Consider the following 14928-nt stretch of genomic DNA (forward strand, 5'->3'; position numbering starts at 1 on the left):
GTGTGTGGTTGCAGAAACAGCTGTGCCACGTGATAGCGTAACAATGAGACTGTGGACCTGGTAACTAGGCAGACCTTCAGAAGTGTTAAAACTTTTGTTAGAGATTAAAAGTTGACAGTAAATCAGAGCTACCATGTATCCAAGGCATATCTGAATGTAAAAAGCTGAGACTGCTGACTGGATACCCCTCAGGAAGGATATAAGGAGGAAAAAACCACAAACCAAAAGAGCATATGTGGTTGCCAGTGGTAAGAGTTTTATGTGTGGTGACTCAGAAAGGCCTTGCAACTGCTTTGTCTCTAACTTGGAGTTCTGTTCATATAGGTAGGAGTCTCTCCATACACACTGTATATTGTTCAGTATGCCCAAATTAAGACTGCAGTAGTCATGCAGATTTAGCTTAAAGCTGGCTTAAATTACAGCCCTTTAAAAATGTTAGGCTACGTGTGTTTTTCTAGCACTTTTCACTTCTTATATGTGGGTATAGTTGGGTTATAGTTTGCTTCACTTGCAGTAAAAAAGTGCTACTTTTAGGTGATTTTAATTGGAGTGGTTTACTTTGTTTTTGGGGTGAACTGTGGCATACATTCAGCCAGCCACTGAGTTGATGGTTCATACCCCAAGAAAGCTGTGCTGTGTGGGTTGCAGCTGGTTGTGTAGGGAATGAGTGTTCTGAGCTGTAGCAAGACATTAAGCTAGAGAGCTTCTCGATAGCTGCTTTGCAGATAGTCTTTGCTGAGCTTGTGATCATCAGACAAAAGGAAAGTCAAGTGATAACAAGTGATTTTCTGTAAAAAGAGGAGGAACTTTAGAAAGTAGCTGAATTAAGGAATTAAGTGGTGTTATGGTCAAATGAATGTCAGGGTCAGGAAGTGACCATTAGAACTGTATAGCCTCACAGAACATTGGGACATGTTCAGATAGTCTCCAGCCTTTTACCAAAATGTTAGCACCCATTCCTCAGCTGAAGCCAGCTTGAGAGCCACAGGCTGAAATTTTTGGGTAAATGGGTAGAGCCTCCATGAGGCTGGCAATATTTCTTCTGTATGTAAGAAGATTATTACTCCTAGGTTAGTGTCCTAGGGTGATTTTATGAAGCTTGTATCCCCAGTCATCTGTTTGTGCTGTATATTGAGCTCTGTGCCTTTAATACTGGTTCTGAGAGTGAAGCAGAGGAAGAAGGAGCATGCAGTTTGTTTTGAAAAACAGTGTTCACTCCTGCATTTTTCTCTCTGGACTTAGTGTTGTTCGGCTGAGGCTTAGACAGCAGTGGGACAGAAATGTTTTTTGCTTTTAGTTAGTTCAGCTAGCTGAGGCAGAGAAGCTTCTTGGTCTGGTTGGGTTTTGTTGTTGTTGTTGTTTTCGTTGTTTTTTGGGTTTTGGGTTGGTTTTTTTCCATTTTCTTGAGTCTGTTTAAACCTGCTCCGGACTGAAAAACCCAGAGGAGCACTGGGGAGCTGGAGCCTGCAGCTCACCGGGGCCTGGACCTCTGGAGGGACTGAGAAGAGCCTGACCAAGTCGAACAAGACCCACAGCAAAGACTTTCTCAATTTACCATCTCACTCCAGAACAAGAGGTTTTATTGTTTCATATTATTCATTCTTTAAGATTGTGGGCACTTTGTTAAATAAATAGTTTTTTCCACTTTTCTCCAAAGAAGTTCTTTTCCCAGACCGTCTGCAGGGAGGGGCTGTTTGAGTCTGCTTCCTGGAGGGACACTATTCAGCATTTTCTCCCAAATTTGCCCTGAACCAAGACAGTTAGGGCAATTGCTGTACTATGCAAATAGATAATTGGGTAGTTGTTTGCAACAGGGATGTCCAGGAATAGAAGCTTTTCTGTTGTAGCCTGATTTTTCTGCAGGTGTATTCTAGTTTTCAGCTGGCTGGCAAAGAATTTTGTAGAGTTTCTTTTGAGCCACTGTACTTAAATCATGAGTGCATTTGTGTTTGTCCAATCCCTGTTTGAACTGATTGCGTTTCTAGCCTCTGTAGCCTTCTACAGCAGTGACTCTCCCAATTAAGAAGAAAATGTTTTCATGCACAATAGATTATTAAAGCTTCTTAATTGTTCAATTTGTCACCTTTTTGGTCTTGTAAGACACTGGGCATCTCTTACCATCTATGCATTTTTTTTTCCTTTCAGATTTAGGATCTTCCTTGAGTCGTTTTCCTTTCAATGAGGAGTGTTTTCCATGAGTATAAATTGTTCATGTAACTTACCTGTTTTTCCCTTTCTCTGAAAAGTGAGTGGTCTGAACATCTTATGATAAGTGAGGTGGTGGTGAAGTGTGGAGGTTTTTTTTTTTTGTGGTAACAAATGTGCTCTGTTTTATTTGATTATTTTTTTCTCTTTGGTTGTTGATGATTGAGTAGCTTTGATTTAGAAGAGTGAGAGAGTTACAACTTGGATGTTAAATGATGTATATTCTTTGCCCCGTTCATTACCTTGCATTTGTCACTAGTGATTTTGCCTACCACATTGCTTTACAATCAGGTTTTGTTTTCAGCTGCTGTGAATAAGTTTGTATGATTGGGAAACACTCATTTTGGGAGTCACTACCTCTTTGGCTGACTTACATTTGTCGATCTGTGTTATTTTATTTTGGAACCCCTGTAGTAACTTGTCTTTATTGTGATAACAACAAACGACACATGATATTTTTCTCTTCAAATAATTACGAATCCCCCAGAGAACCTCTTCTCAAAATCTTTGTTGTAGGTGATTTCCGCAGCAGTTTTCACTGAGTACAGTGTTTGAATGCCTTTTGGAAGATTTTTGTGGGATATACCAGTTTAATCAGGGTTGATCAAATGTTTGAACTATGAAGTATGTGAACCCTTTAAAAGATTTCTCACAGGCAGTAGTCCTGTGAGACATTATCTTTTCATTAAGTAATCTGTGTTACTCTGCTCTCCCACTTTTTTTTTTTTTGTATATTTATTCATCTGTAGTTTCCATCAATTTATTTAGTGATAGAGATAAGACTGTAGTCAGAGTAATTGTTCTTGCCTTCTGCTTCAGTAACTGGTTGCTGAAATAAATACTGATACTGAAATAGATACTGAAATAAAGAGTTGCTGGCTGCCTTTAGAAATCTTAAGTGACTGCCACATGGCCCTAGTGATTTGTTCTAAAATCCTCTTGTATTAGCACTTTGATGCAACCTTTTTCCTCTGACCTGACTCATAGAAAGAGAGCTTAGATGTGATCTTCCTGATCTTTTTCTTTCTAAACATCAGTGCAAAGTATTTTCTGGTTCTGGCTTCTTGGATACTCTTTTACTTCAGAAAAATTTTACTGATTGTAAAATTGACAAGAACTGGGATTTTAGACAAACTGTTGCTGTGACATAGGTCAGTAGCCTGTTTCTAACCAAAAGGTATATGAAATGTCCATAAAACATCCCCCCCGTACAATTCTAGTACCTTTGTAGAGGCTTCCTGATCATATTCTTTATGGGGGTTTTTGGAGTCTTTTTGGGCTGGTTGTATGTACAATACAGTGAGTTTTTAAATGGCCTTTGTACTTTCAAGCTTTTTGTTCTAGCTGCTCCATTCCTTTTCCTTACACCAAGGTTGTTCTTTCTGAAGCCAGATGTTGAAGTAATGAGGTTTTTTGTATTTTATTTTTTTATTCCCCTCGAAATTTAAATATGCTTTTCTGGAGTGCTATCTGGGTAATTACATCTCGAACTGTGTTGTGTGGTTTAGAGTTAGACTAGGATTTGCTTTTTCTTCAGAGAGTTCTAGGTGGTTGAAGTGGGTTGTGTTGTAAAAAATTTTCCTTTCGTTCATTGGTGGGCTGATTTTGCCTCCCCCTCTTAGTTTGCACAACAGGAGTTAAAATCTTCAGTTATTACATTGCAGTCTCATTCCTATTATCTCACCTATGGTGTCACTGTTGAGTGGAAATGTTTGCTAGTATACCATCAATGGGCTGTTTCTTCTGCTTGGGATGTGGAAATTAAATGTAGCCCAGTACCTCTAGAGGTAAATAATATAGTTATGTTAATGTGCTTTTCTAGCAGAAAACAATATTCTTTTGCTGAAGCAAATAAACCCCTTTTTGTTCCTATATTTGTGTCTTAGGATACCATCTCCTAAATTTTGTTTATCTGCTCACATTTGAGGATGTCTCAATTATGCATTGTCTCCAAAGTAGTCTTTCAAGATTTTTCTTTATGTTGTTGAGCTTACAGCCTTTATATGGAAGCATCTGTACATGCTGGTCCTACTTTGGATGTCTGTTTCCAATGCCCTCTTTTGGTGGAACTGTAGTTTTAGACAGATTTCTGTGACTCTTTGATTTTTGTGGTTTTGCTCCTAGTGTATGTAACTGTGACTTAGATCTTTTGTCACATTCATTCCACATGTTATTAATGGCACTTGGTAAAGGCATTTAAATTCCTGTTTCTGCTTTTGTTAAAGCAAAGTTGATTTTTCATTTTTGAGGTAGTCCTACCCCTTGCCTGGGTTTCTGCAATTCTTGATAAATTTAATTCTCTTATCATTCATCAGTGAAGTTGATGCTGCCAGTATTACATACCTGTCTTAAGAGCTGTAGTAGTTGTCATTCTAAAGAAGTGCCTGTATTTTCTCTCTTGCTTCTTCCAGGAATTAAGCCTTGAACAAAGCAATGGGATCGTAATTTATTTGAGCGTGAAGACTTTCAATAGGTGAGTAATGTAGCCTAAGTTAAGAGGGACACTCAAGGCCTGGTTCAGGAAGGGCTGTTGAATATTGGTAGTGTTTTTCTTTCCATCCAGCTGGGATTTTGGTGTCTGTGTACTGCCACAAAGCTTTGAACTTGTTCTTCGGCAGTATTGAACACTGCTTTTTCTGCAGACTAGGTCTCACTAGTTTGTGGGTTGTTTTTGTGTTGGTTGGAATTTTTTGTTTGAGGTGGGTTTTTTTTATTATTATTATTTGGTTTTGTTGTTGTTGAATTGGGGTTCATACTGTTAGTTGGTTGGGATTTTCCTGTTTCAGTTTAGTTTTTTCCCCTCAAATCTCAGCAGTTCATCCAGTGATCAGTCTAATCAATCTCGTCAGTTTCCACCAATTGTGTTTGTATTGTAAAGCATCTTTTTCCATTGCCAGTTTTGAGGAGTGAGATTTTTCCTGGTTTTCCATTCTAAACCTGTTTTTTCCTAGGTTGCTTTTTTTTGGTCGTTTTTCCTATAGAAATACTGACTGTGACATTGCCTACGTGGCTTTTGTTTCTCCTTGCTGCTCCTACTTCTAGAAAACAAGCTACCTCATTTTGTACTTTTTATGGGTAATTTTGTTGTCAAGAGGTAGGAGCTATTTGCAGGGAAATATATGCAAGTTATGCTTATGACTTTGCTTTAGCAGTTAAACACAATTTTTTCTTGTTTTTGTAATACTTAACGGTACAGCTCATTAAAACCTACGAGCTTTGTGGCAAAAGTAAATAGACTTAGGCAAAAAGATATGTGTTTTGGGTCTTAACTTTGCTACATGTTATCTGCCTGTACAGTAATACAGCCCGAGTCTGTCTTTCTACTAAAGATCTGTGAAAATAGGAATAATAAAGTTTTTAAGTCAGGCCTGGGGTGTAGTCTTGGCTTAGTCTCATTTTTTCTCTGCTCACACCTGTTCAAGTATATTTAAAACTTCATTAAAAGCTTTATGTGCTTGTGCTGCTTTTGTTCTTGTAGAGAAAGAAAATACATAGAGTAAACCTGTGAAACTTTAAAAATTGAATTAATTCTTTTCAGCAAAATCTGAGATGCAGAAAAATCTAACTTTTTCAGCCCTAGAGGAAAAAGTAAAAGAGAATATTGGATTAAATTAATCTTCAGTGTAACTGACTGATTTCCAGGGAGGTACAAGCCAGCTACATTGATAATACAATTTTTTTTTGGTAAGAAACCTTCCTTCATTCCGATTCAATGTTACCTTTGTTGTGGTTCTAATGCTATTACATAATGGCATTTGACTCTAAGGCTAACATAGGAAGGAATTAAAAAAGGTGGTCACCTCTCTTTTAGGATTTATGTGGTTCACAGCTTTGCTGTTTGGTCCTTGTCCTGCCCTTCCTGCTCAGTTAATGGACAGCAAAGGTTGAACAGTATAAATGTGTAGAAGAATATTTAAGCTTTATTCCTCTGGGCTTCTTTACTGTCTGGGGATTTTAAGGGCTGTCCTCAAACAGTAGATAACTATGCAAGTTGATGGTCTCTCTTAAAAATGCTGCCAAGTCTGGAAAACCTAATGACTGTTATAAAACCTGAAGAATAAACAGATGCTTGAACTTTAAACATTTTCAGTCTCTTGTGAGGGATCACATGTGTTAATACAGGCTATGGATGCCTGAATCTATGCTAAGTATCGCTGCAGTGCATATATACAAGTGGAAAAAGATTAGCAGTGTAAGGTTTATATTGCATTGTAGGCCTGATTTTTGTCCCGTAGTTTTCCTTTTATATTTTAATTTTAGCATAGTGTATTCTGCAACAGGCAGCAAGGAGGTTGACTTGATAAAAAAGAAGGAAATGTAGCTGCTAAGATTTTTTTCTCAATTGCTCAATTTACTTGAATTATTTATTTCCTTAATATTCTGTTACAGATATACTTCTTAATTCTGCTGTTTGATTACTCAATTGCAGTTATGTATGTCTGTTTCTTACCAAACATGGCATATTTTCCCCCTCTAATAAAGCCTTCTGGAAATGTGATGTGACAGAGCAGAAGATCTCAAACAATACTGTTGCTGCTTTATTCACAGCAGGGATTGAGTAGACTCACATTCTCTCTTGCTGTATGATCACAGTGTTGAAAGTCAGATTTGAACTTAAACTGTAAATTTAGAATAAAGTTGGTTTAAGGAACATAGCTGTCAGATGATGCTTGAGATGAGGAAATAGTTTTCAGTAGCTAATGTTTGTTTTAACCATGTTTCAGACCACAGTATTTTATCAAAGGCAGCAAGTTGGTACAAGAGCAGTTTCCCCACAGGAAGAAAATAAAAGTGCTTGGAGCAACTTATTAAGGTAAACAGATTGCAGTGGATTTCTGGATGGGTAAGTATAGATGAGCAGGATATTTCTACTTCTTGTATTTACCTTCCTGTATGAAGATTTTAAAAAAAAGCACAGATAGCTACTTTTAGCCTTCCACACAAACTCAGTAATGTCTCTCATGAGCCTGTCCTCTAAGACACACCCAGATAATAATTATGTCTGTATTTTTCTTACGGTATTAGATCAACATTAGCGTAACTTACAGTCTTGCTCTTAAGTACTTACTTACTTAACTTATGATCTTGAGTACGGATGTTTTTTAGAGCCATCTTGGGTCTTTTAGCTTTGATTATATCCAGGTTGACTTTTATAATTTTTAATTCATGGTTGAATTGACAGTTACGAAGAACAGATTTCCCCAAAGTGAACAATTACTAAAGGCAAACAGATCTCTCCAGACAAAGTAGCTGTAGTAGACTGAAGTAGACTGAATAAGCACTGCTTGCTCTTAAAAGAAGTAAGACTAAGTCACTGAAAGTTGCAGGAGCATGAGGTAATAAGTCAGGACATCAGATGAGCTGCCAGTCTGTAGTGGTTACAAGTCAGAGGTTGCTATCTACTTTTTGATGCTCAATAATGTATCTGTTTCTGTCATGTCCAAGGGTTTCCTTTATATCTTTTCCTTACTTCTTTGTTCCAGTCATCTTGTGGCTATCTAAGGAGCTCTGGCAGTGTGGGGTTGAGGGAAAATCAGTTGAATTTCAAAGTCATTAACCTTCCTAATAGGACCAAAATTCAATAAGAATTCAGTTTTTCTTTCTGTGTGTCTAACTTGATCTTTCTTTGCAGTCTAACAAAAGCAGTGTTAGAAGATCGTTGCTAGCATAGGTGGGGTGGGAAAGGGACTGAAAGATCAGGATCATGTAATTAATAACACTGAAAATTCAGTTTCCTGCATTGATAAAACATTGTGATGTGTAGTGATGATATATTTTTTGCCAGTATAGGATTAGAAAGTAAGCGGATGTTAAGACACTCAAAGAAGAGCATAGGAAAACTTAATTTTCTTTCATGTTACCTCAGGAAGAAAGTAAAGTAAAAGCTGGAACTCTTGATTCTGTAGTTATTTTAAAGAACTGTTACTGAAAAGTTGTGTCTTACTCTGAAGTTGGATGTGGTTTTTTTCTTGATTTATGTTTTTCTTCAAATGGCAGATCTGGAATGGACACGACTCCTCTGGGAGGATTAGACTTGTCTGAACATACTCCTAGTCTGCTAGGGAATACCAACATGGCAGCAGGTCTTGCAAATGTAGGAAATACATTTGGAGGGCCACCAAGTTCTTTAGTTTCTAGACCTAATAAATTCCAAAACTTGCCTATAGAAGATGATGATGATGTAGTTTTTATCGAACCTATACAACCTCCACAAAACTCTACATCGCTGGTAGCAGACCAAAGGAACACTGCATTTACATCATCTAAAAATGAAGAACTTAAAGGAAATGATTGCAAAATGCTTCCTTCTCCAAAAGACTTAAATTCTCGAAAGGGGAGTATAAGTGAAACTATTATTATTGATGATGAAGAAGACATTGAAACTAATCAAGGGCAAGAGAAGAATGCTTCCAGTTTTAATGAACGAAGACTTCCAGAGTGTAAAAACAGAACCAACGAGATGGAATTCTCACCTTCCAGTTTTTCAAGAAGTAAGGTAAATTCAGGAATAGGTAGTAGTGGTATAACCACAGAACCAGACTCTGAAATTCAGATTGCTAATGTTACTACATTAGAAAGAGGTGCTATGACCTCTGTCAGTGGTGGTCATTTAGAAAATGATGCTGACGGGCGTGACATGAACCTAATGATTACACATGTAACGTCACTGCAGAATGCCAGCTTGGGAGATGTATCTAACGGACTGCAGTCAGATAGTTTTGGTGTTAATTTGCAAACATACACCCCATCTTTGACTTCACAGACCAAGACTGGTGTAGGACCTTTCAATCCTGGTAGAATGAATGCGGCTGGAGATGTATTTCAAAATGGAGAATCTGTGACCCATCATAATCCGGGTAAGTTTCAATTTTCAATGTTTCCTTCAAGGCTGAAAATAAATTGTGAATTAAATTGTTGAGAGAATTTTTGATTAAAGTATTTTTGCCAGTGGCACTGCTTAGTCTTTTAGCTTAGTATGTCTGAAAGATCTTGATTCTCTTCATGCTCATCACTACTTTATCTGTGACTAGAATAAAATACGCTCAGTGGCATAATACATTAGGAAACATGTCTTCACCAGAAGGATTATTAAGTATTGAAGCAAGCTACCCAAGAAAGTGGTCTCCAGCCCTGGAGATATTTAAAAGGGACATAGATGTGGCCCTCAGGGACATGGTTTAGTGGCAGTACTGAGTTAGTGGTTGCATTTGATGATCTTGAGCATCTTTTTCAGCCTAAATGATTCTGTTCTGTGGTTATGTATGTGGTTTGGAAGATTTCTTCTGGATTAGTGTTAGTCTGTTCTCTTTGAGTAGGTATCTCTTCTCTATATGAAGCAGTAGGTGTGTAACAGAAACTTCTGTCCAGCACATTTGTTTGGAGTCTGATGTCCCCAGTAAGCATTGGAGTGCCTATGATAGAATAATTTGGATTGGAAAGAGCATTTAAAGATCACCTCATCCAACCACCTTGCCATGGCAGGGACAGTCTTCCACTGGATGAGGTTACAATTTGACCTGGAACACTCACAGATGGGGCATCCACAGCTTTCTCTGGGGAACCTGTTCCTGTGTCTTGCAATGTTTCATTGTAAAAGAATAATGCCTCATGTCTGGTGTAAACTTACCCTCTTTCAATTTAAAGGTACTGACTTTTGTACTGTTACTACAGGTCTTGCTAACAAATCTCACTACATTTTTTCTGTAACCCCCCCTTTATATGTTGAAGGACTGCAATATGGTCTCCCCAGCCTTCTCTTCAGGCAGTGCAACTCCCAACTCTTTTTGCTTTTCTTCACAGGAGATGTGTTCAAGCCTACTGTCACTTTTTGTAACCCTCTTCTGTGCCTGCTTTAACAGGCCCACGTGTGTTTTGTGAGGGGACCTCAGAGCTAGATGCAATATATTCCAGGTGGGGCCTCAGCAGAGAAGAGGGACAGAATCACCAGAGACCAGCATACCAGTGATTTTTTGGTCTTGAAGCACAGGTTGCTGTCTCATGTCCAATTTTCCATCTACCACTCCACCACAGTCTTCTCCACAGGGCTGCCCTCAATCCATTCAGCCCCCAGTTTGTATTGATATTAAGGATTGCCCTGAGTGGCCTTGCACTTGGCCTTTTTGAGCTCTAAGTTTTCTGTGGGCTCATTCATTCAGGCTGTCAAGGTCTCTCTGGATGGCATACTGTCCCCTCTGGCTTATCAATTGCACCACTCAGCTTGCTGTTACCAGTAAACTTTGCTGAGGGTCTGCTTAATCTCACTGTCAGTGGTGTTGAAAAGAAAATACTAAATAATATCAGTCGCAGTACAGACCCTTGAGGGACACAGCTTGTTACTGGTTTACACTTGGACATTGAGCCATGAACTCTAATTCTTGGAATGCAGTCATCCAGCCAATTCATTGTCCATCAAATACAGGTTTCCAGTTCAGCAGCAAGAACATTGTGGGGGAGCATATCAATGGTCTCAGGAGAGGTCCAGGTAGATGAAGTCCATGTAGGTGTGCTTTAGAATAGAACTTAGGTTTTGTTTCTCTCAATGGAATCTAGTTTTTGTGCTTCAGAAATGCTCCAGAGAAAGAGCCAACACCTAAATTGAGGATGCAGTTTACAATTTCACTGATCTGAACCAGGTTATTACTGCAAACATAGGCAGCTCAGTGTGTTTCAGGAGCTGCATACCTCTGTAAAACTTCACTACTGTCTTCTTCCCCACCTCTGCCCCAAGTTGTGCTGACACATTTTTTTCAGCTTTTTAAGAAAGATTTAATTTTTGCAAGATGACTCTGCAAATAAATGGTATAAATTACAGGAAAGGATAATTTTATAGCACTTTGGAGCAAGAATGAGCAAGAAAGAAGGGGAGCAACCTGAAAAACCATAACAATAAGAAGTAGCTGAACATAAAACTGTATAGTCTCATAAACTTGGCCAGTACAGAATTGCAGGTAGGAACCTGAAGGATGAAGACGTAAGGTAGTGAGGTATGAAAACTCAGCAGGAATTAACTAAGGAGGTGTGATGCACCTCAGTTCAAGGACATGAAAACTGGATTTTACAGATCCTTTGTGCAGAACTTAAAGCAAAGGAGGAAACATGGCTGAGAAGTGAGATGTGAAGAAAAGGCATAATCTAAAAATGGGTATCTATGAAGCTGGGGTGTGGAAAAAGTAAAATAATAAAAAAGTCAAGATCTTCAGATGTTCTTCTGGTATGTTTGTAGCAGGAGAAATGTAACAAAATATCGAGGGAGGCTGTCTGAGGCCTTATGAAAATAGAGAATAATTGAAATGACCTTAATGGCATATTACTACCTACCTTAATTACATATTAATCCTGCTGAAAGTTTCCCACCCAAATGAGCAGCAAGCAAACTCAAGTTTTCATGAGTGGCAGTTAAATGCTACTGGAATGCCAAGCAGATGTAGCTCTGTTGCTCATGCTGTACATTCCTGATAAGAGAGGCAGTGTGCTTTCACTTGAAAGAGAAAAGAGTATCTCAAATGTTTTGAGGTGTTAAGGTGTTACCAGGATATTACATATTTGAAGTAATAGAAGTATAGAAAAGTTTGAAGAAGACACTTTAAGTTAATTTTAATTCTAGGCGCTCTGATAGCTTCTTAGTTTGTCAGTAAGGATATTCATACCTTCAAAGGTAAACATCTTCAGTGCTTTTAAGAAAAATGTGGTTTGTTTTGTGTCCTTTTCCCTTCACCTCTTTGTTCTACGTCTTCTGTTTAGGTCTTTCAAGCACTGCAACAGGTAAATTTCTAGCTTCAGTAGTAGGATATCCTTGACAGCTAAAAAGTCACACCACAAAGTTACCTTTTACCTGCTAAGGAATGTATGTTGTTTCTTGCACTAACAAGTATTCTTGGAACTTTGTCCCTAAATGGATTTTAAAGCTATGCTTCAGAATATGTTGTTAATAAAATCCTTTGGGGAAAGAAAGGAATGCAGAAAATAGGAGGAAAGGGTTCCTTCTATTTAATGAATGATTATGGACCAAAATAACGTCCTTTAAGAATAAGGTATGGGCGGTTGCTCATGTCTGTAGTGTAATGTTTTTGTTATCTGAAGTCATAGAATTTAAACTAATCTTTCTTACATTTGGGTATTAGTTGTAATAACACTCCAGAAATACTCTGAATCACTGCAGTAAGATACTAAAGGCTAGGTAAGTCCCAGGTGCTGTCACAGTATTTGGTATAACTGGCACATTATTGAAAATTTGTGCAAATGTTTTTTATAATGCAAAATTGGTTCTCTTAAGTTTTAATTCATGCTTAAGTAATGTATTACTAGTAGCCTTCAGAAGGTCAACATTTTTTAAATTTTTATGATAATCACTTGGAGTAAAAGTTTAAATTCCAGACAATAGCCTAGAAATGACATTTTGTTGGGGGTTTTCTTTTCCCCCTCAGACCTGTACCTTCTGCTCCAGACCACGATATGGAGCATGTAATCTAACATGTAATCTTTATTTCTTTCAGAAAAAATATTTTGCTTACATTCTTGTTATGTAAGTTACTCATATAGCAGGTTATGCTACAAAGGGGCAAAGATTACTTTGTTCCATAGTAGTTAATTTTCCAAAAATACAGATAGAAAACTAGTGGAGTCTGAAACATGGATTTGTGTACTGACAAAACTTAACAAAATATTATTTTCTAGGTTCATTGATTTCTACTGAGGAAGACATATCTCTCATGACTTTGCAAATTCACTGGTATACACTTAGAGTTCTCTGGCTGCAGGCTGGACTAGGAGCCAGTTCTAGTGTTTATCACCAAGACTGGACACATGGTGCTTGTTAAAGCTTTAGAACAAAATACCTAATGAATATTTCAGATCTAAATTTGCAAATTTGTCTCAAACATTGGTTTAGAAATTCCATGTTGTCTGTTGGTCTCTTTTTTTTAATTGCAGTTTTGTTTGTCTGAAGATAAGATTGCCAGCTTGCAAACTCAGTGCAAGTGAATTGAAGTCTGCAAAACCTGTCACTAGATGTAGGATGGGACCATCAAGAAATTTGTTCATGTTCTGAACCTTTGTAGCAGTGGAGAGTGGTACCATCAAACAGGATTTTTTACATTACACCTGAACTTAAAATATTTTTGCTCTGTGATCATTCCCACAGGAAAATAATTTAATGATCATACATTTGTGAATACTATGCTGTACATACGTATCTGTCTCTTGATTTACTTTTATGTTTGGATTTTTTGTCTTGAAGATTCTTGGATATCCCAGTCAGCTTCCTTTCCTAGGAATCAGAAGCAGCCAGGTGTGGATTCCTTGTCACCTGTAGCATCACTTCCTAAGCAAATATTCCAGCCTTCTGCCCAGCAACAGCCTTCTAAGCAGGTTAAAGTCACGTGTGCAAACTGCAAAAAGCCTTTACAAAAAGGACAGACTGCGTATCAGCGGAAAGGATCTGCTCACCTTTTCTGTTCCACTACCTGCCTCTCATCATTTTCACACAAACCCACTCCAAAGAAACTTTGTGTCATGTGCAGAAAGTGAGTTTTGTATTTTGTTTTACTCTAGCATCTTAATTCTTATTCTTACAATAAGAATTAAGATTCTTATGCATGCATGAGAGTTGGTCTATTAGTGATAGAAAATCTGATTATAGAAGTGCTTTTTATAGTCTTGCTTTAGTTTTTGGAGATGTTGAATTCACTGTGTCTAACAAAATCATACTAGCTTTTGAATTCAGAGTAGGGGATATTGTTTTATTGAAAGCCAGTACACTTAGAAAATTAGTATTTTTTTTAAAGATAAGATGTCCAAGTTGTGGCATACCTTGTGACAACATATACTTCATAGATGAAGTCCTTTGTGAAAAAAGTGGACCTTGTGAGAAAGCACACATTTTGATAGATAAAGATGTTGTAAAATCAAGAGGCTTTAAAAGGATGAGAAACTCTTACTTGCAACAGTCTGGAAGAAACTTTGGAGTTCTTCCACTGTTGGTCATAGAGGATAGAATAGCCTTAGGTTTTCTCCACAGGTGGGGCAACTGGCAGTTTTATAGCTGAAGATACCTTAAATGGGCAGTACAGAGGGAGTAAAAAGCATAGCTAGAAGTGGCTTGTTCTAAATTACTGGTTAGGTTTGACTTGTAGTTTTTCATGATTTTCCAGACTTGAAATTGTGAAAGAGAAGTCTTCTGTAATTATGTTCTTGTAGTGTCAAGTGTACAGACTGGCTTTACTATCTTTTTCTTTCAGTTTACTATTTACTGAGCTTTTTGCACTTTTTCATATTCTCAGTCTGGTACATGCTGCAGTGGTACTGGGTGAAGGATGAATTTTTGCTGAACTACAGAAAGCTTGCAATAAAGACTGCCTTTGTTAGTGTGTGCTCCAGAGAGCATGGTCTTTTCTCAATCACAGATTTAAACTAGTGAAAAAAACCTTATACATCACTGTCCACTGTGCTGGATTAGTGGCTAGTATTCAGATGCAAGCCACTGGTCTTTTTGTTTCCTTGGCACTCAGTAAAAATAAGCTATGGAAAACATCCATATCCTGCAAATACATACCTTGGTACTCTGAAAACCTAGAAAATGTGAGATATTCTAGCTTTTCTAAAACAGGTTTAAAAGCTCAAATTCTTCCCTCTATAGGGCTAGTTAAAAGTAATCCTTGCTCTTTCTTTTGGCTTGTTGTGTGTTTGTACACTATATTTTTTTAGACGTAATCTAGTGACTACTGT

General features: G+C 37.7%; 1 protein-coding gene across 3 annotated transcripts in view; it reads left to right on the forward strand.

Moving 5' to 3' along the window:
- Window positions 1-6933: 6933 nt before the first annotated feature.
- Window positions 6934-14928, forward strand: part of ZMYM2 (zinc finger MYM-type containing 2) — a 68759-nt gene continuing 60764 nt past the window's right edge. Inside the window, exons 1-3 of one of the 3 annotated variants that reach the window (XM_066313034.1) lie at window positions 6934-7048; window positions 8203-9062; window positions 13442-13727. In XM_066313034.1, coding sequence (XP_066169131.1) covers window positions 8210-9062; window positions 13442-13727 — 1139 coding nt within the window. In that variant the 5' untranslated portion in view covers window positions 6934-7048; window positions 8203-8209. Of the gene's footprint in view, window positions 7049-8202; window positions 9063-13441; window positions 13728-14928 lie in introns of those variants that run through there. The other 2 variants (XM_066313033.1, XM_066313036.1) reach the window with 2 other exon arrangements.

This window comes from Sylvia atricapilla, chromosome 2 (assembly GCF_009819655.1).
Source record: "Sylvia atricapilla isolate bSylAtr1 chromosome 2, bSylAtr1.pri, whole genome shotgun sequence".
Lineage (NCBI taxonomy): Eukaryota > Metazoa > Chordata > Aves > Passeriformes > Sylviidae > Sylvia > Sylvia atricapilla.